The 21,197-nt window shown below is 39.9% G+C and overlaps 1 protein-coding gene across 1 annotated transcript in view; it reads right to left on the reverse strand.

Annotated features, from left to right (window-relative positions):
* Positions 1–5,277: 5,277 nt before the first annotated feature.
* LOC122558255 (hepatocyte nuclear factor 4-beta-like) overlaps positions 5,278–21,197 on the reverse strand; it is a 71,977-nt gene continuing 56,057 nt past the window's right edge. Inside the window, exons 4-10 of the mRNA XM_043706633.2 lie at positions 20,484–20,590; positions 16,089–16,244; positions 15,054–15,141; positions 9,368–9,520; positions 7,971–8,207; positions 6,094–6,216; positions 5,278–5,708 (exon numbers count right to left, since the gene is read on the reverse strand). Coding sequence (XP_043562568.1) covers positions 5,569–5,708; positions 6,094–6,216; positions 7,971–8,207; positions 9,368–9,520; positions 15,054–15,141; positions 16,089–16,244; positions 20,484–20,590 — 1,004 coding nt within the window. The 3' untranslated portion in view covers positions 5,278–5,568. The remainder of the gene's footprint in view (positions 5,709–6,093; positions 6,217–7,970; positions 8,208–9,367; positions 9,521–15,053; positions 15,142–16,088; positions 16,245–20,483; positions 20,591–21,197) is intronic.

Here is a 21,197-nt window from a genome sequence, read left to right on the forward strand (position 1 = left end):
ATGAGCTATCCAAAAAGCTCAAGGAAAGCCCTAATGAAATTATTAACTACATGCAGTGTGGCAGTAATACAGTACTATAATGCCACATGATTTACGTACAAAATGTTTTTTTGATTTTCATTTTATTAAATAAATCTGTGAAATATTTGAAATTGTTTAAAATGCTGCAGGTCTTTGATCACTGAACAAAGTCAGTGGTATGATGCACAAAATTCTGTCCAAATACTTTACAGAGGCTCTCAATTTTACTTTTCTTAAACAATACAATATAATGGGCTTGAACTTACTCCATGAGCACAATCATGAAGTTAGACTCGAAAACGTATCCATTGTGCCATGTTTAGTTACACTCAGATTTCCTGGTTGAAAGAAAAATGTTGATTGCACCTCATAGGTCGGAACAGGCTCAAGGGGACTGAATGACCTACTTCTGTTCCTATGTTCTTAAATTCTTGCCATGTAAGAAACTTAAAGTTTCAACTCATTTAAACATCATTCATGCACATTAGACATGCATGCTTAGCAACCTGCAATCAGGGAAGCTTTTCCATTTCAATGTGTGAAATACCATAAAAAATGTATGCAAACAAAAAGCCAAAACATGATTCAGTCTCTGACTGTTTTCTTTTAGGTGCTCAAACAAATCTGATTAAACTTTAGAAGCATTGCACTTTTCTGCTGCAGCTCAGAAAATCCAGTCGTAATTTTGAAAGAGCTTCAGAGTGAGTGCAAATATGGGAAACTAATGTCAGAGACTACTGTATTCACTTGTGGGATGTGAGCTTCACTGGCTAGGGTTACCTGTGTTGCCTATCATTAAATCGGCCTATAAAATTGCGGATGATACGAAAGTCGGTGGAGTTGTTGACAGTGAAGAAGGATGTGTCAGGTTACAGTGGGATATAGATAAGTTGCAGAGCTGGGCAGAAAGGTGGCGAATGGAGTTCAATGTAGGTAAGTGTGAGGTGATTCACTTTGGTAAGAGTAACAAAAAGATGAACCAGACTCTATAAAAGATCTTAAAGTAAGGGAACCCTTAGGAAGTAGCGACCATAATATGATAGAGTTCAGTCTGGAGTTTGAAAGGGAGAAGGCAAAATCGGATGTAATGGTGTTACAGTTGAATAAAGGTAATTATGAGGGCATGAGAGAGGAACTGACTAAAATAGACTGGAAGCAGAGGCTAACCGGGAAGACAGTAGAGCAAAAATGGCAGGAGTTTGTAGGTATAATTGAGGACACTGTACAGAGGTTCATTCCCAAGAAAAGAAAGATTAACCGGGGAGGGATTAGACAACCTTGGCTGACAAAGGAAGTCAGGAAATATATTAAAGAAAAAGAGAGATCCTATAAAGTGGCTAAGAACAGTGGGAAATCAGAAGATTGGGAAGGATACAAAAGCAAACAGAGGATAACAAAGAGTGTAATAAGAAAGGAGAGGATCAAATATGAAGGTAGGCTAGCCAGTAATATTAGAAATAATAGTAAAAGTTTCTTTCAGTACATAAGAAACAAACGACAGGCAAAAGTAGACATTGGGCCACTTCAAACTGATGCAGGAAGCCTAGTGATGGGAGATAAGGAAATAGCAGGAGAACTTAACAAGTACTTTGCGTCAGTCTTCACAGTGGAAGACTTGAGTAATATCCCAAAAATTAAAGGGTGTCACGGGGCTGAGTTGAGTATGGTTGCCATTACGAAAGAGATAGTGCTAGAAAAGTTAAAAAGTCTTAAAATTGATAAATCTCCTGGCCCCGATGGGATACACCCTAGAGTTCTGAGAGAGGTGGCTGAGGAAATAGCAGAGGCATTGGTTGAGATCTTTCAAGAGTCACTGGAGTCAGGAAAGGTCCCGGATGATTGGAAGATGGCTGTTGTAACCCCCTTGTTCAAGAAAGGATCAAGGCAAAAGATGGAAAATTATAGGCCAATCAGCTTAACCTCGGTTGTTGGTAAAATTCTAGAATCCATCATTAAGGATGAGGTTTCTAAATTCTTGGAAGAGCAGAGTCTGATTAGAACAAGTCAACATGGATTTAGTAAAGGGAGGCCATGCCTGACAAACCTGTTGGAATTTTTTGAAGAGGTGACAAGTAGGTTAGACCAGGGAAACCCAGTGGATGTGGTCTATCTAGACTTTCAAAAGGCCTTTGATAAGGTGCCACACGGGAGGCTGCTGAGCAAGGTGAGGGCCCATGGTGTTCGAGGTGAGCTGCTGGGATGGATTGAGGATTGGCTGTCTAACAGAAGGCAGAGAGTTGGGATAAAAGGTTCTTTTTCAGAATGGCAGCCGGTGACGAGCGGTATCCCGCAGGGTTCGGTGCTGGGGCCACAGCTGTTCGCATTATATATTAATGATTTGGATGAGGGAACCGGGGGCATTCTAGCGAAGTTTGCCGATGATACGAAGTTAGGTGGACAGGCAGGTAGTTCTGAGGAAGTGGGGAGGCTACAGAAGGATCTAGACAGGTTGGGAGCGTGGTCCAGGAAATGGCTGATGGAATTTAACGTGAGCAAGTGCGAGGTCTTGCACTTTGGCAAAAAGAATAAAAGCATAGACTACTTTCTAAATGGTGAGAAAATTAATAAAGCCAAAGCACAAAGGGATCTGGGAGTGCTAGTCGAGGATTCTCTAAAGGTAAACATGCAGGTTGAGTCCGTGATTAAGAAAGCGAATGCAATGTTGTCTCTTATCTCAAGAGGGTTGGAATATAAAAGCAGAGATGTACTACTAAGACTTTATAAAGCTCTGGTTAGGCCCCATTTGGAGTACTGTGTCCAGTTTTGGTCCCCACACCTCAGGAAGGACATACTGGCACTGGAACGTGTCCAGCAGAGATTCACACGGATGATCCCTGGAATGACAGGTCTAACATATGAGGAACGGCTGAGGATACTGGGATTGTATTCGTTGGAGTTTAGAAGATTAAGGGGAGACTTAATCGAGACGTACAAAATAATACATGGCTTGGAAAAGGTGGATGCTAGGAAATTGTTTCAGTTAACCGAGGAGACTAGGACCCGTGGACACAGCCTTAGAATTAGAGGGGGTCATTTCAGAACAGAAATGCGGAGACATTTCTTCAGCCAGAGAGTGGTGGGCCTGTGGAATTCATTGCCACGGAGTGCAGTGGAAGCCGGGACGCTAAATGTCTTCAAGGCCGAGATTGATAGATTCTTGTTGTCTAGAGGAATTAAGGGCTACGGGGAGAATGCTGGTAAGTGGAGCTGAAATGCGCATCAGCCATGATTGAATGGCGGAGTGGACTCGATGGGCCGAATGGCCTTACTTCCACTCCTATGTCTTATGGTCTTATGGTCTTATGGGGTACTGGGCTAATGGTCGGATACTTGGTAGTGTGGATGAGCAGAGGGATCTTGGTGTCCATGTACACAGATCTCTGAAAGTTGCCACCCAGGTAAATAGTGCGGTAATGAAGGCATATGGCGTACTGCTTTTATTGGTAGAGGAATTGAGTTCCGGAGGCCTGAGGTCATGTTGCAGTTGTATAAGACTCTGGTGCGGCTGCATCTGGAGTATTGTGTGCAGTTTTGGTCGCCATACAATAGGAAGGATGTGGAGGCACTGGAACGGGTGCAGAGGAGGTTTACCAGGATGTTGCCTGGTATGGTAGGAAGATCGTATGAGGAAAGGCTGAGGCACTTGGGGTTGTTTTCATTGGAGAAAAGAAGGTTTGGGGTGACTTGATAGAGGTGTACAAGATGATTAGGGGTTTAGATAGGGTTGACCATGAGAACCTTTTTCCACGTATGGAGTCAGCTATTATGAGGGGGCATAGCTTTAAATTAAGGGGTGGTAGGTATAGGACAGATGTTAGGGGTAGATTCTTTACTCAGCAAGTCGTGAGTTCATGGAATGCCCTGCCAGTAGCAGTGGTGGACTCTCTCTCTTTATGGGCATTTAAAATAGGCATTGGATAGGCATATGGAGGATAGTGGGCTAGTGTAGATTAGGTGGGCTTGGATCGGCGCAGCATCGAGGGCCAAAGGGCCTATACTGTACTGTATTTTTCTATGTTCTATGTTCTAAAAGGTGGTGAGCTACATTCTAGAACAGCTGCAGATCATGGGTTTAGGTATAGTGCTGTTCGGGAGGGAGTTCTAGGATAAAAAACAAAAACAGAAGTTGCTGGTAAAGCTCAGCAGGTTTGGAAGCACCTGTGGAGAAAAATCAGAGTGACCGTTTCGGGCCTGGTTCTAATGAATGCTGCCAGACCTACTGAGCTTTTCCAGCAATTTCTGTTATTGTTATAGAGTTCTGGGATATTGACCCAGTAACATTAAAAACACAGTAATGTAGTTCCTATGAATATATGAAATAGGAACCAATGTAGATTATTCATCCCCTCAAGACTATTCTATATTTCAAAAGATCATGGCTCTTCTGTTTGTGTTTCAGATTTCACATTCCCGCCTAGTACTGATAACCATTTCCTTTCCTAGCTCGCACCTCTCCACTAAAAATATTCCTTACCTCCAACATCTTCTGAGGCAATGTGTTCCAAAGTTGCTCAACCTTCCTCCTCATCTCTGTCCTGAAAGGGCGATCCCTAACTTGAAAACAGTGTCTCAGTCTTGGAAACACACCCACAAGAGGAAACATTCTTTCTACCTCCACCTTGTCAAGACAGCTCAGGGTCGTGTACACCTCAATCAAGTTGCTCCTCACTTCTAAACTCCAGTAAACAATTCCAAACCGTTCAACCTTTCCTCATAGGACAATTAACTCATTCCAGGAATCAATATCGTAAACCTCTTCTGAACTACCTCCTAAGCGTTTGCATCTTTCCTTAAATAAGAAGGCAGACCAAAACTGCACACAGCATTCAAGGTGTGTTGTTTTCCAATGCCCTGAAGCATAACTTCCTCACTTCTTTGACATTGGAAAGGTCATGGATGAAGCTGCAAAAGTTGGCTAAGCCTAGGAAACTAACTTGAGGAATTTGTGCAGAGATGTCTTAGGCTGAAGTGTTTGACTTCCAACAATCACAGCCATGGTTCTTTGTGACTCCAGCCAGCCTTGAGATTTCTCCGTGATTCCCATTGACTCCAGTTGTGCTGGAACTTCTTGATTCCATGCTTGGTTGAATATTGCCTTGATGTCAATGGCAGTTACTCTCATCTCCCCTTAATTTATGGGCAGAGCCAGTTTTATGGATAGACTTATGGTTCAGATTGAGAGTTTGCAAGACAGTTTTAATAATTTGAGTGCATTGGACTTCTGAGTATAACAATCTTACACCCAAAATTCTATGATCGTGCTCGATTATGTGTCTCTCGGTTTTAATACAGAGGAAATTCAAGGTAAATAGTATATAAACATATTTGATATTTTTCCACACTTTTGACTTCTGTACGTATTAATGATATGAGGTGGTATGAAAACTATTGATCATTCTCTTTGTAACCACAGTATATAACAGCTCACAACACATATTGCTGTTTCACTTCCATATTAACTGACATTTGTGGTTTGGAGAAGTCCTGTTATAATTTGGTATATGTTTTTGCACAGGGTCAGTGTGGGATTACATTAATTTTGTTATTTTACAATATTTCCCGCTTGGGAGTGATGGTTTGAGGCAGCATACGTGCAGATGGTGTCTGAATCTGAGCAACAGGGTGCAGTTTATATTCTTCATTTCCTGAACCAGAAGATGGTGATGGAAGTGGTGTCTCTGGTGATGCTGCAAGGAAGAAAAATTAATTCAGATTAAATGCCATTGTCAATCTGGAAACCTCCAAAATAGTAAACTTCTTGCGCAAGAAAACTTCCTGCATATTCCAAAAAAAAGGTTCAAGTATTGAAAATCTTCAATTCCTTCTGATTGTATCACTTGCAATTCATTTAAAAAGATTTGCAATCACCTCTCGGTAATAACCATGGTCATCCCATCTGGAAGGGTGAATGCCATCAAGATTATTAACAATACCTTCCCTTAATTTTCAATAAAAGTGGACTGCAGAATTCAAAATAAGTATTAGTGAAATATTAAAGGAGCATTAGGTACTCTTCAAATTCGGACATTTTAAAAAGAGTAGTTTCTGTCAAACTCCAGTGAGGAAACTTACAGATCTGAACATGATGGATTGCTGAAGGCACACCCGTTGTAATCACTGCGTGGCCACTTAGAGGATTGTGAAGTAGACCAGAATGTCCAGAGTGTGGATACTGAGTTACTTCAGTTGTGGATCCTGTGACAAATAAAGATTATAAAGTGAAAATTTTCTAAAAGAAAGAAGCTATAAAGTAGGCTTAGGTAACATAATGTGACAGAATACCAGTCCTGTTTGGTTGCTTTTTCATAATCATCAGTCAGATGACCCCACTTGCTTTACTTTATTTTAAAGTATTCACCCATGATGAGTTAAAGAAAAACAAATAATGCTTATAGCCCTGAACTTAGACACAGTATGTGAACTATTCATATAGGATAGGAAAAGGACATAGTGGGAGTTGTCCATGTAGCCCTTTGAGCCTATTCCAACATTCAGTAAGATTATATTCAATAGATTGTGTTCACAACTCCACTTGACCGTCTGCTCCTCAAACTCCTGGTTCCATTGTCTGTCGAAAGTTCAGCTCAGTCATAAATAAATTCAATGACTGTCGTCCACTTTTTTTAGGGAAAAACATTCCATTGACCATCTCAGGAAAATAAATTCTCCTCATCCCCATCTTAAGAGGTGTGGGAAAAGATCTGCCACTCTGCCTACACATAATAGGCCCACACAGAACATAGGAAAGCAAACTTGATCAAACTATACCAGAAACACGCAAAATGCCTCAGCAGTGACCAAAAAGGCTGACAAGTGAAACCATACAGCACTCGTAGACAAGGAAATACACTTCCCCAAACACACTAACAATACCAGGTCAACACAGCTGTCCCAAAGCCCTGAGGGCAGTCTCATAACACAGCAATACCAAAGCCACACGAAGAACAGGTCAGACGGAGAGGCACCACCAATGACATCACTCCCAGGACAGGAACAATGGAAGCACCTTATTGTTTCAAAAGAGACATTCTCACCTCCCTGCAAAGAGGACTGGAATCCCCTGACCCATTGATACTGTCAGGATGTTCTGGATTAATGGTGCTGGAACAGCACAGCAGTTCAGGCAGCATCCGAGGAGCAGTAAAATCGACGTTTCGGGCAAAAGCCCTTCATCAGGAATACAGGCAGAGTGCCTGAAAGGTGGAGAAATAAAAGAGAGGAGGGTGGGGGTGGGGAGAAAGTAGCATAGAGTAAAATAGGTGAGTGGGGGAAGGGATGAAGGTGATAGGTCAGGAAGGAGGGCGGAGTGGATAGGTGGAAAAGAAGATAGGCAGGTAGGACAAGTCCGGACAAGTCATGGGGACAGTGCTGAGCTGGAAGTTTGGAAATGGGGTGAGGTGGGAGGGAGGGGAAATGAGGAAACTGTTGATGCCCTGGGGTTGAAGTGTTCCGATGCGGAAGATGAGGTGTTCTTCCTCCAGGCGTCGGGTGGTGAGGGAGCGGCGGTGAAGGAGGCCCAAGACCTCCATGACCTCGGCTGAGTGGGAGGGGGAGTTGAAATGTTGGGCCACGGGGTGGTGTGGTTGATTGGTGCGGGTGTCCGTTGCTCACGATGCGGTCTTCTCTACACTGGGGAGACTGGATGCCTCCTAGCAGAGCGCTTTAGGGAATATCTCTGGGACACCCGCACCAATCAACCACACTGCCCTGTGGCCCAACATTTCAACTCCCCCTCCCACTCATGGGCCCAACTTTCTATTTTCACCAATTTTTATTGAATTTCTTTTCATCAACACTTAACATAGGAACAGCTTATAATTAATTGTACGGTAATGGAAATTCCTTATACTGTATAAACAGATTGTTTCACCATGAGTTACACAAATTAGGTGACACAGTAGCTTAGTCTTATTAACAGTCTATAACTAAAAATAAAACCAGCTTCTCACCTCCCAGCAACATTTCCTGCAAAAGATTATCAATTCTTGCCACTCCGAAGAGTCTGGCAAACTGAATTTGTTCAATCATCTGCCATGTGATGCTCTGCAGTGATGGAAGAAGTAGGAGAATGTCACCGAATCGTCCACGGGAGTCATACTGACGATCATTGATATAATCCTCCAGGTTGACCTGCACTTGGAATCGCATGTTTTTGATTTTTGCTGAATCACTAACACCCCTGCAATCTGTGATACAAAGGTTACAGAAAATTAACACTTAGGTATAAAACACTACATTTTAGAGGCATTTGTACTTTTTGATGAAAAATGGATAACTACAAGCAATTTAAAGTTAGATAAGGGTGATAATTAAAGATGAGAAAACAAACAATTGTCTCACTAAGTTCTTCTCTCTCGTAGACTGTTACTCCTACCTTAACATCCAGGCAATCACATAAGCACCGTTGATTGTTGTAAAAACCCATCTAATGTCTTTTAGTGAAGGAAATCTGCCTTCCTTACCTGGTCTAACCTATACATGACTCCAGACCTACAGCAATGTGGGTGACTGTTAACTGTCCTCTGGGTAATTTGGGATGGAAAATATTCATTTAGAGTATTGTGAGAAGTTTTCGGTCCTGTATCAAAGGAAGGATGTGCTGGCCTTGGAGGAGGTCCAGAGGAAGTTCACAAAAGTGATCCTGGGGATAAAGGACTTGTCATATGAGGAGTGTTTGAGTCTCTGGATCTGTACTCAATAGAATTTAGAAGGATGAGGGGGAAACTTACAGAATACTGAGAGGCCTGGTTAGAGTGGATGTAGACAAGATATTTCCATTACTAGGAGAGATTAGAACCTATGGATACAGTCTCAAAGTTAAGGGATGATCCTTTAGAACTGAGATGAGGAGGAATTTCTTCAGCTGGAAGGTGGTTAATCTGTAGAAATCATTGCTGCAAAGAGCTGTGGAAACAAAGTCATTGAGTGTATTTAAGACAGAGATAGACTGTTCTTGATTGGTAAGAGGATCAAGAATTACAGGGTGAAGGCAGGCAAATGGGTTTGAGAAACATATCAGCCACGCTTGAATGACAGAGCAGACTCAATCGGCTGAATAGCCTAATTCAGCTCCTTTATTGTATGGTCTTATATTTCAGTACATGACCACCATGTTAAATTTTCTTCATATAAAAACTGATCTGAGAAATCAGATTTCATTCTGTGTTGTGAGAAGAGTCATGCCAGACTTGAAAGGTTAACTCTGTTTCTCTCTCTACAGATGCTGCCAGACTTAATATGTTTTCCAGCATGTTCTAGGGTTTGATTTTGTCCAGGAGTCTGGGATCATAATAAGTATTGAGCTATGTTGGTACCTAAACATAGTTTAATCAACAAAGACACTTACCTGGATCAAAAAATACCACAGCTTTGAGGCAAGCAAATTCATTCTCATCTATCTGGAGGTCATGTAATGGTTTCACCAGTTCATCCAGAATCCTGTTTGCAACACGCATAATCTCTAACTCTGGGCAGTGCCTGGGAATGATGTAATCATTTCCTGTAGAAAAGGGTGGATTTTATTAGCAATGTACCTTCAATTCACAAAACTAATATAATTGAACATCTTTAAACATATCTGAAAATCATTTAAAAACAGTCAACATATAGATTATATTTATAAATGCAAATAGTCTAGTTTGCATCAAACTTAACAATCTATCCAATGTATGGAAAATGTTAAGAAGTGTTGTTAATCATGAATGAGAATGTAAGAGGAGCATGCAGGGAGGGCCAAGAGCAGCATTGACAAACCATTGTTTTTTTAACAATGATGTGTACTAATAGTGACTGTGTTACAGTTGCTCTTGAAGTTTATAATCTTCTGCATGGAGCAATATAAACAACAATACTTTTCATAAAATATACATATTGCAGATATTTTTTAAATGTTCTCTATTTGGTGGGACCGTGGTAATGTCACAAGAGTAATAATCAAGAGCTCAACCTAACGAGTAGGTTAAGTCCCATCACGGCAGATGGTGAACTTTGAAATCGTTGAAATTTGGAATTAAAATCTCACCTAATGGTGATCTTGTGACCTTTATCGACTGTCAGAAAATCCCATGGGTTTCAATAATGTAATTTAGGGAAGGAGATCTGCCCCCCTTACCTGGCCCGACCTACATGTGACTCCAGACTCACCACAATATAATTGAGTCTTAAATGCTCTCTGAAATGGTGGAGTTTTAACAAAATGCCAGAAGTCTAAAGAAGTAATGAAACCAGATGAATCACCTGACAGTGATTGAGGCACCAGAAATGAGAACAACAAACCCAGCCCCAACGATATTGCATTGTCTTCCTTACCAACAACTTGGGCTTGGACCAAAACCTTTCCACAGACTGATCAAGAAACAGCCCAGCGCAGTCATGGTCAGTGAATCATAACTTACAATGTCCCAGGTACCACCATCACCGAGCTTTGGAATGTCCTGATCAACTGGCATATCTGACCCAGCAGAGATAGCAGCACAGTAACATGCAGTCAGCAGAAAGTTTCCCCAGGCAACCTCGACATTCACTCCAGATCCCATGAGGTATCATGGCATCCAGTGATTATGACCTACCACATCCCCTCAGTATATGGATCAGTGCTCCTCCATGCTGAAAAACACTTGAAAGTAACACTGAGAATGGTAAGGGCACAGAATAATTCTGGCTGAAGGATTTCAACATCCATCACCAGGAGTGGTCATATGCATCACCATTGACAGGACTATTTGTGTGCCGAGCAGCAGAAGCAAACCATAGCTTATTACAATGAACACACCGTTAAAGTTTACTAAGATTCATGGCCAGCTGAGCCTTCCTCAAAGTGGACTTTCAAATTAGAGTGTTAGAAAAGAACTGTGGAAAAGTTTCACAAAGAATGGAACGATGCTTATACTTCTAAGAAGGAGTTGTGCTTTCTCTGAATAGGATGTGGTGTAAATTTGTGCTCTAACAAAACTTTATCCTCTCAAATTCTCTAAAAAAAAGAATAAAGAACTAAGCTTGTACCAACACATGATGCCTTTCTAAATGAAAAACCTATTGCCTCTATGTGGTCAGTATCCCTCTATTCCGTGCCTATTCATACATCTGTCAAGACTCCTCTTAGACTGTTGATAATGTATCTGCCTTCACAACCTTTTCTGGCAGTGCATTTCAGGGATTTACCTCGTACTGTGTAAAAAAAACCTGCCTCTCACATCTCGTTTAAATTTTCCCCCTTTTACCTGAAACCTATGCCCCCCAGTAATTAAAAAATACTCTTGACTGTCCATTCTATCCATTCCATAATTGTGTAAACTTCTGTCAGATTGTTCCTCAGCTTCTGATGTTCAAATGAAACAAACCAAGTTTGTCCAATGTATCCTCAAAGCTAACACACTTGTGATAGTGTAAACTTCAGAACTTTTAGTAATTTTTCACAGATTGAAAGAATGAATAAAGATAAACTGTTACACACAAAAGGATCAGCAATAATTTTAGCTGGAATAAACCAAACTTTTCATTAACTGATACCTATTGGACAGTATTGTGCCAATTGATCAAATATTCTGGTTGAATCAGATGTCCATATAATCAATGTAAGACAACCATAAGGCACAGAAAAGTAATGCATGGTCGATATACATCACTGTTATTCTTTATTTACAGCATTATCACAAATAATAATGTAACTTTGCCTTAAATAAAACTTACTGACAGAGAGCCTTCTCACTCGCATCCTGATCTGACTACTTGGATAGTAAGGAGGTCACAATACTACAGTAAACCTGTGGTACTTAAGGAATATAATTTTTACCTGCTTATTGAGAGTGCCAATTTATAAGGTGTCGCTTAAAATAAAGTTTGCTGTATTAGGGGACAAGGACAGAACTATACAGGGGATTGAAAGTAATTAGCCATGTCTGGGAGAAGAGGGAGTCAAAGCTACAGCAACAAAACAGTTCTATCAATTGCTTTATGAATGGCTGCCTCATGCCACAAGGACAACTAATTGATCTGTAGAATAACTTTAAGGAGTTAATCACAGGAGAGCTGTGATTTCAGAGAGTTACGGCCAAATGTAACAAGAAACATTTCTTGATAAGAAGGCAAGCTGCAGACTTGATGGTTTCACAGGAGGAGTCAATAATTTGGATGAAACAATCTGAAGAATCATTAATAATATCACAACATAAACCTGAAGGACAACTATACAATATAAGAATCCAACACCAGAACTCTCCTTCAGCCGAACTTCAAAGAACAACACAGCACAAAAATCGTATTCTGGACATCCTGAGACTGACACTGTTGGGTGGAATCTTAGTTAAATTCCACCATTAATCATATAATAGCCAAATTGAGTTCTGAAGTTTAACTTGTTCACTTGGGGACTCTTATTTTGGTTGCTACATGCAATAAAATATAAATCATTGTTTCAATACTTGGTTGGCTGTAACATTTCTTATTCAGTGGCTGAATTAAAGGTAACTTGTGCTGATTTGCCCACAACATCCTCCAAACTGGGCAACATCTGGTAAACTTTTCCTGTACCTCTCGAAAGCTTCCACATCTTTCCAGTAGTGTGGTGGCCAGAATTATACACAATATTCCAAATGTGGCCTAACTAAAGTTCGAGAAACTGCAACATGACTTACCAATTTTTATACTGTATGCCTCAACCAGTGAAGGCAAGCATGCCATGTGACTTCAAGAACATCTTATCCACTTTTGTTGCCACTTTCAGGCAATTGTAGATCTGTAAGCCTAGATTCTTCTGTTGATGCTACTAAGGGTACTGCTATTTACTGTGTATTTCCTTCCAGCATTAGCTCTTAGAATCTGCAATACCTCACAGTCGTCCAGATTAAATTCCATCTGCCTTTTCTCCGCCCAAGTCTTCAGCCTATCTATGTTCTGCCGTATCCTCTGGCAATCCTCCTTACCTTTTGCAACTCTCCCAATCTTCGTGTCCTCTGCAGACTTACTAATCAGGCCACATACATTCTCCTCCAAATCATTTATATATACAAAAAACAGGAGTCCCAGCACCAATACCGGAGGAACACCACTGATCACAGATTTCCAGTCAGAAACACCTTTCCACAACTACTCTCTGTTTTCTATGGCTAAACCAGTTCTATGTCCATCTTACCAGTTCATCACAGATCCTATGTGACTTCATCTTTGGTATCATGAGAGACATTGTCAGAGGCCTTACTAAAGTCCACATAGACAACATCCACTGCTCTGCTCACATCAATGTACTTTGTCATTCCCTCAAAATACTCAGTCATGTTTGTAAGACAAAATCTCCCCCTCCTTTTTTATATTGTCGAACCCTGGAATATCAACATATCCCTTTCTAAATTCAACATCTACCAGTCCTCCTCCTTTGTGAATTCCAATGTAAAGTATTCATTAAGCACCTTACCCACTTCCTCTGGTTCCTTGCATAAATTCCTTTGTCCTTGAGGGGACTTACCTTTTTCCCAGCTACCCTCTTGCTACTTATAAATGCGTAAGTGTCTTGTGATTTTCCTGTTTGCTAAGGATATTTCATGGCCGCCAACTCCTTGTTTAAGTTCTTCCTTGCTTTCTTTCTATTCTTCGAGTGCTTTGTCTGTCTTCAGTTCTCTAACCTTACCGCTGCCTTATTTTTCATTTTGACTAAGCTCTCAGTTTTGCTTGTCATCCAAAGTTTATGAATTTTGTCATTATTATCCTTCATTTTCACATTGCCTGGTAGACAATGCCCTCCACACAGTATATTTATTGGGAGGGCAATAGCCACAGGTTCTACTGCACTGCCTGTCTATCCCTTCTAGTGGTTACCCATCTTTTTTACCTGAACCTTGAGTGTGACCACGTCTGTAAAACTCCTGTCTATGACTCTTTATGTCTCCTGCATGTTCCTAAGTGTGCTACTCTAATACATTCATACAATCTGTCAGGAGCTGCAATTGATTAGATTAGATTCCCTACAGTATGGAAACAGACCCTTCAGCCCAACAAGTCCACTCTGACCTTCCGAAGAGTAACACATGCAGTCCCATTTCCCTCTGACTAATGCACCTAACACTATGGGCAATTTAGCATGGCCAATTCACCTAACTTGCACATCTTTAAACTGTGGGAGGAAACCGGAGCAAACCCACGCAGACACAGGGAGAATGTGCAAACTCCACACAGACAGTCGCCTGAGGCAGGGATTGAACCCAGGTCCCTGGTGCTGTGAGGCAACAGTACTAACCACTGGGCCGCTGTGCCACTCTAATTGGACACACTTCCTGCAGTTGTAGTTGTTAAGAACGTTCAAACTGTCTCTGATTTCCCACATTTCTCAGGAGAAGCATATTATCCTGCTGACTACCATTTTTACCCTCTAGCTACTATTTAATTAAAAATAAATTTCTATTAAATTAATTTACAGCTAACTAGATGGCCCTTAGAGTTAGATTCTCACTTAAAAATACCCAATACACTATTCAGTAAACAACATTGATACTTTACAAATGGTCAAATGGCATAATTGTTTTTTAACTCCTTCATGAATAGTTGATAGATAATTAAGTATCTCTTTACAATGCCTGAAAACTTCACTGTAATTACTGGTGGAATGAAGTAATGGAGTAAAAAACATAGAGAAACTGTAATACTCCGGATATTGATGTGAGATTTACGTCAAAGGGATAACCCTAATTATCTATCCTTAAATTACAACACTGGAGCACTGAAAATATATTACAACCTAATATTTTCAAAATATTACAAATGCAATGGCATACACACTGTCATGGAGAAGACTTCAGTTTTTGAGTGGTACAATATGATCTAATCAGAGCATAGATAAATCATTGGAGGTACATATGGAACTGCAGCTAGAAGCTACAGTTCATTAAGTGTTCCTTTCAATTGTTTTCTTTAGTTTTCATGCTGTAGAGAAAAGAAGACATCTTGGCAATACACTTGGGTGGTCTTAAATGTTATCAAACAGTAAGCCAAAATAGTTTGAAAATTGTTAATCCTCTTGCAATATTAAATACGACAATCATTACCTAACAAGAGGATGTCCTTGTAAGGTATTGAACGTTTGGCCAGACCCAGCAGCAAATGTTCCCCTGCATGGGCTCTAAGTAATGCAACCTATAGAAATAAACAGACAGTGATAAGATCATAGGAATATAAGTATTCCATTCAGCGACCAATTCTAACATTGTAACGAATTTGTATCTCAACCTAATTTATTTCCCATTGTTCTAAATCTTTAGACACTGTTGTCTTCCCAGTGATGCTTCATGCAATTCCATGCAACCTCTCTTCATAATGTAATCCTTTGAATTCCAGTTGCAGTTTTGTGAATCTACATTGTATCTCCACCATGATCAATAGTATCCGCAGAGGTACAGTACCCAAAACTAAAAGGTGTCTGACTAAGGCTTTAAACAACTGAAACATCAGTTCCTTCAGTCTGTATTACAGTCCGTTGAGGCGAATGCTAGCAGTGCATTGGCTTGCTTGATAATACTTGGTGCTTGTAGTTTTATTGATTTCTTCGCCAGGATACACAGCCTGAATCACTGCAATATCATTCTTGACCCCCCATGTATCATTAAGAACAGATTTTCATTTGTTTTCCCAAGATCCCAAGTGGATGATCCCACATTAACTCCAGCTGTCAGTATTGCTTACTCGCATAATTTATCTCTGTCTCTTTGTTCCATCCCGTCCCCATCTTCACAACTTACTAAATATTTTCAACTTCAAGTCAGCTGATGGGGTATTTATTGCAATTACGCATCCTACCATCAAAACGTTTAACAGCAATCATTTTAATCAAAATTATTACTTATCATGTAGAGAGTCATTAAATACATAGCCAAACATTTTCAAGGTACCACTCAAACACGTTTACAAAATATCTTGCATTAGCTCTCACATGGATCACACTTAGTTTAATGACTATGCTTGTTCAATGTGAAAGATGTATAGCACATTAACTGTCAACTCAGCTGGGTAGCACAAAAAATATATATTTAGGAATTTTTTTAACAAGAATAATATGTTTTCTATTTGCCATGCCTTTCACTGACCTGGTCATCCAATAGCAATTCGCAGAATGCTGGGATAGACTTTGCCCATTCGACTAAAACAAGCAGCTGCTGTTTCATGGATTCACTGACATCGTTGATCGTTGCGATCTTCTTCATTGCAATGTCAGCATGATGAACAGGACTGAAACCAGACATCTACCATTGGAGAAATAAAGTCATTCAGTCATTTGAATTTGAAGAGATATGTAAGTAGATAATTGGTTTTTATTCATCATATATGAATTTGGCGCATCCACAGTTTTATACCTGCACTAATCTTAGTGAGTTCATAACTTTAGCCAAACCATTGAAGTGAGGTGTCAAGAATAAAAAGGGCATTTCTATGATATCAGAAAGAGTTAAATATATCAGGTCACTGATGAGTTCTAATTGTCAAGGAACCTTTCTTCATTTACAGATCAAAATAGAGCTGAATTTTGAGCTAAATAATGCAGACAGTCAAATGAAATTGACCACATGGAATTAAGTTCAGGAGCCCTACTACTGTCCTATTCCTGTTGATTAGGCTGTTTTATAACAAAAAGGCTTTTTGACTATTGTTAAACCAGTAATCTTCTAGAGATACATACATTTAGATGATTAAATCAGACAAGGAGAAGTGGAAAATCTGTAACCAGTTTAATGGTCAGCTAGGTATGTAATGAACAGAAGTGCAACATTGTAAGGAGTCTTTAATAGCTGCAATCTTTGGTTTGAGAAAGCAACTTATTACCACTTTTTGAAAGGCATCTAGGGATAGGAAATCAATGTTGGCCCAGCCAGTGATGTGCATCCCATAAATGAAGAAAACCAAAACCATGTAAATAATTTCTTTATGGCTGTCCTGTGTGATGTGACAGGATGTGTGTGTGGAGAGATTGAGAGAAGTTGGGGAAATACTGAGTGATTCAGAGGAACTGCGAAGGAGGGTTGTTAGGAAGGAACTGAGGAGATAGCTAGGTAACATTATGCTATGAAGCAATTATAATCAGTTTTTGTCTTGTAGCTAATTAAAATAAGCACAGAGAAATAATCACAGATACTAAGGCAGAATATCAATGTGACATTTCCAAAGTATGCTCAGGTTTCTTGTGTCTACTGTATAACAAATGATATATCCTATGCAGAAGTAACAGAGGTCATACTGTCTAAATGAGGTGCTATCATTTGTGGTCAGTTGTATTTATAGATACTGTGAGTCAACCCATTCAGACATATTTTCACACACCTCTGAAGCAAGTAGGAATTGAACCCAGACTACTACACCTCTAATCGCTGTTTTCAAAAATTGTTAATGTGGGCCTCAGCTGGCTAACCCAGCATCAATTATCCAGAGGGCAGTTAGTGTTAACTATATGACTGTGGAACTGGAGTCACGACAGGTAACAGAGCAGATTTCGTTCCCTAAAGTGCATTACTAAATAAGATTTTTTAAAAAATAAATGACAATTGACAATGTTCACATGGTCACCATTAGACTAGTCCTTTGTTTTAAAAGTTGAACTCAAATTTCACTATCTGCTATGGTAGAGTTTGAAACTGTATACCCAGAGCATTAGTATGGGGTCTTTGGATAATTTCCCTAGTGATATTAGCACTATGCTATCACTTACCCACTGCGGGATTGATATACTAACATTAATTGAACAGAGCTAGGTGAATGAAAACACTTTAAGCTGCAATATTTGGTATGATTCCTACATATAAATACTTTTTATATACCTTTAATACAACATTGTGTTTAATAAATGAGAGGTCATTTATTATTCTAAGATGTTAAGCAATGTTTAATTTTGCATGAACCTAACCGCAAACATCCAAAAGCAATCTCAGCTGCTAATGATGGACATTGTTTGCTCTTTCCAACAAAAGAAATGATGAAGGTATCTGAGAATGATAGCAGTGAACCACCAGCAACTATCTCAGTTCAACATTTCACTCTTATTGTTGGTGAGCAGCAACACAAGACATGTGCTATGTACATCATAATTAAATCCCCGCTGAGAGCATGTATGAAAGAGCCAGCTTTGGACAGAGTTTGCCTCTCTAGGACTACATGCATATCTTCGTTATTTTGACAGTTAATTATTGTATTTAATATTATTTTTCTAAATTATCTTTACTCTTCACATTTTCATTAAATCCTAAATAAATATTTTACCCTCTCTCATAACAAGCTCATATTTAAATTTTTCCTATAAACCATATAAAAGAGCATTAGATGACGCAAAACAGGGATGAAAGGATAACTGAAAATAGAAGAGTAGTTAATGCTAGATGCCATGAAACTCAGCATGGGCTTATTACTGGAAGGATAGTGACTGAAAACCACAGCAGATTCCTTCTGTAATGGAAATGGCTGATAAAGTGCAAAAAAGAAGCTGCCCAAAATTAGCTGTCATTTGACAATGATCACAAGATAATACAGAACCATTGCATTATCTTTCAGTATCGTGCAGTTACATACATTTCTGCATCAGTAGAACCTTTTCTCTCATCACACGGTTTACTCTAGCCCTTTCACCTTTATGACTACTATATTTTCTATCAACCTCTCATTCTTTTAAAAATATTGCCACTTCAGCAATCCACTCTGACAGGTTACTGGTGACTAAGTAACTCAATGGCTGTCACAACCTTTAGAGCACTCTAACTGCTTGTAAAAACAAATACAGCACAAGAGCTAGATATATCACCATTTTAAGTGTCTGACAAAAAGAAAATATATGGTATCTAGATGCCCTGATGTGTTCCACATTTGTTTTTAAATATTGGAAGGGGAGTCATTGAAAACCACAACAGATTCCCTCTGTAAGGGAAACAACTGATAAAATATGATTAGAAACTACCCCAAAATTAGCTGGATGGTGTAATTTGACAGTAAGCAAAAGACATTGCAGTTGATATATTTTTAGTTGGATGACAATAGAAGAATTCCCTTCCTCTTGCTTGAGTAGTAAGGTGGCTCAATGGTTAGTACTGTTGCCTCATAACACCAGACACCTGGATTTGATTCTAGCCCTGAGTGACTGTCTATGTGGAGTTTGCACATTCTCTGCATGGGTTTCCTCCTCCAGTCCAAAGATGTGTTAGTGATGCTAAATTGCCCATATTGTAGAGGGATGTGCAGGTTAGGTCAACTGGCTGTGGGAAATGCAGGATTAAAGGGATGGGGTTGAGTCTCGGTGGGATGTTATTTGGAAGATTGGTGTGGGCTGAATGGCCAGCTTCCACACTGTAGGGATTCTATTCGAGTAGTGTACTTTTGTAGTCACTGTTATATGGTAGGAAAGAGTGGGTTTCATTTTGTATGGAAGACAAGAGTGTATATGCAAACTCAGCTGGCCCACTTACATTTAGTGCTGAGTTCAGAGAGGCCCAGAGGATTAGCCATGAGAAATGGAGTGTTGCAGGGATAAGGTGGTGGGGGGAGGGGGGTGTCTGGGTGGGATGCTCTTTGAAGAGTTGGTAGGGAGTTGTTGGGCTGAATAGGCTGTTTCCACACAGTAGGGATTCTACGGATGTTCCAATTTGGCTGTTCAAGGGCCTTAACTCAAAACATAGGAAGTAAATGGAAACACTCTGGAAGGTCAGAGAATTGAGGAGAAAGTGAGGTCTGCAGATGCTGGAGATCAGAGATGGAAATGTGTTGCTGGAAAAGCGCAGCAGGTCAGGCAGCATCTAGGGAACAGGAGAATCGACGTTTCGGGCATTAGCCCTTCTTCAGAGAATTGTCATGACCCAATCTGCTTTGGCACTGGCCCATTCCCTCCTGGCATTTAGTTCTGTTGTCAATGGGCACCTTTTACTGAATGGGTCCTGCACATTGAGAAATTTACCAACTCTAGCTGCCACTGCAGTAACCAAAATCGGAGTCACAGTATTCAATTTGTACACAACAAGCCTTACTCCTGTCTCCACTTCCAGAGCTGCAATGCACTACTAACTCAATAAGAGTTCCTAGAGATGTTGATTGAGGGATAAGAATTAACCAGGATGCAGAGATAAATTCCCTGCTCTTCTTGAAGCTCATGTCATGGGAAGGGCCTTTGTTTAACATGGTATCCAAAAGGCAGCACCTCTGAAAATGCACCACTCCAATCTAGGACTGAAGGATTGCCATCTTTGATATTTGTGCTCAAGTCCCTAGAGTGGATTTGAACCCACATCTTCTGATTCTGAGATAAGATGACAAACTGGGTGGCTTCTTTTGACATACCTGATGAAAACACATGACCTAATTAATTTTGTCAAATGCACTAAGTGAACTATTTTTCTGGACTTAACAGTATTGAAAATAATTGTTCACTTACATTTTTTAATTGATTAAAAATGCGTATGATATCATTAAACAGCTTTGACTGCCAGTATGTTAACTTGTTTTGGTGAAGTTACCTGCCTAGCCATTGCTTCTGCTTGGATCAGTGTAGCAATGGAAAGAGAGCCAATATCTTCATAGCTGGTTCTGCGAATGCTGATTCTGTCCCTTTCATTCTGTACAGCTTTGCAAAATATAAAATTACATGTTAAATCACCTGTATCCAATGCTCTAAATTTAACTTATACATCTCTCCCTAAAAGTTTTTGTTTCCAGTAATTTAGTAGCAAGAATCAACTTTCATTTCCATAGCACCTTTTATGATCACAGGAAATCCCAAATTACTTTACACCCATGGAAGTTTTTGAAGTTTAGTCACTGTTGTATAAAATGTAGCAATCAATTTTCACATACAGTCCCACAAATTCTAATGGAATAGAAGATGGGGTGATATATGTTTATTAGCATAAGGTGACAATACAAGAATTCTCTTGCTCATCCTCAAATAGAGCCAACATCTCAGTTCAATATCTTATCCAATGCTTTGGCTGAATGATTGCAGCCATACATTAAAGAAAAATTAAGATGAGGATGTAACTGGCTGGGCAAAAATGTATTACCCATCCATTAGAGGCTGAGGGGTGACTTTACAAAGGTTTCTAAAATCATGGGGGTCTTGGATAAGGTGAATAGCCAAGGTCTTTTTCCAAAGGTAGGTGAGTCCACAACTAGAGGGCATAGATTTAAGATGAGACGGGAAAGATTTATTAGGGACCTAAGGGGCAACCTTT

The sequence above is a fragment of the Chiloscyllium plagiosum genome, unplaced genomic scaffold (assembly GCF_037043375.1).
Source record: "Chiloscyllium plagiosum isolate Xiang-an unplaced genomic scaffold, Cpla_swu_hap1 HiC_scaffold_17, whole genome shotgun sequence".
NCBI classification, from domain to species: domain Eukaryota; kingdom Metazoa; phylum Chordata; class Chondrichthyes; order Orectolobiformes; family Hemiscylliidae; genus Chiloscyllium; species Chiloscyllium plagiosum.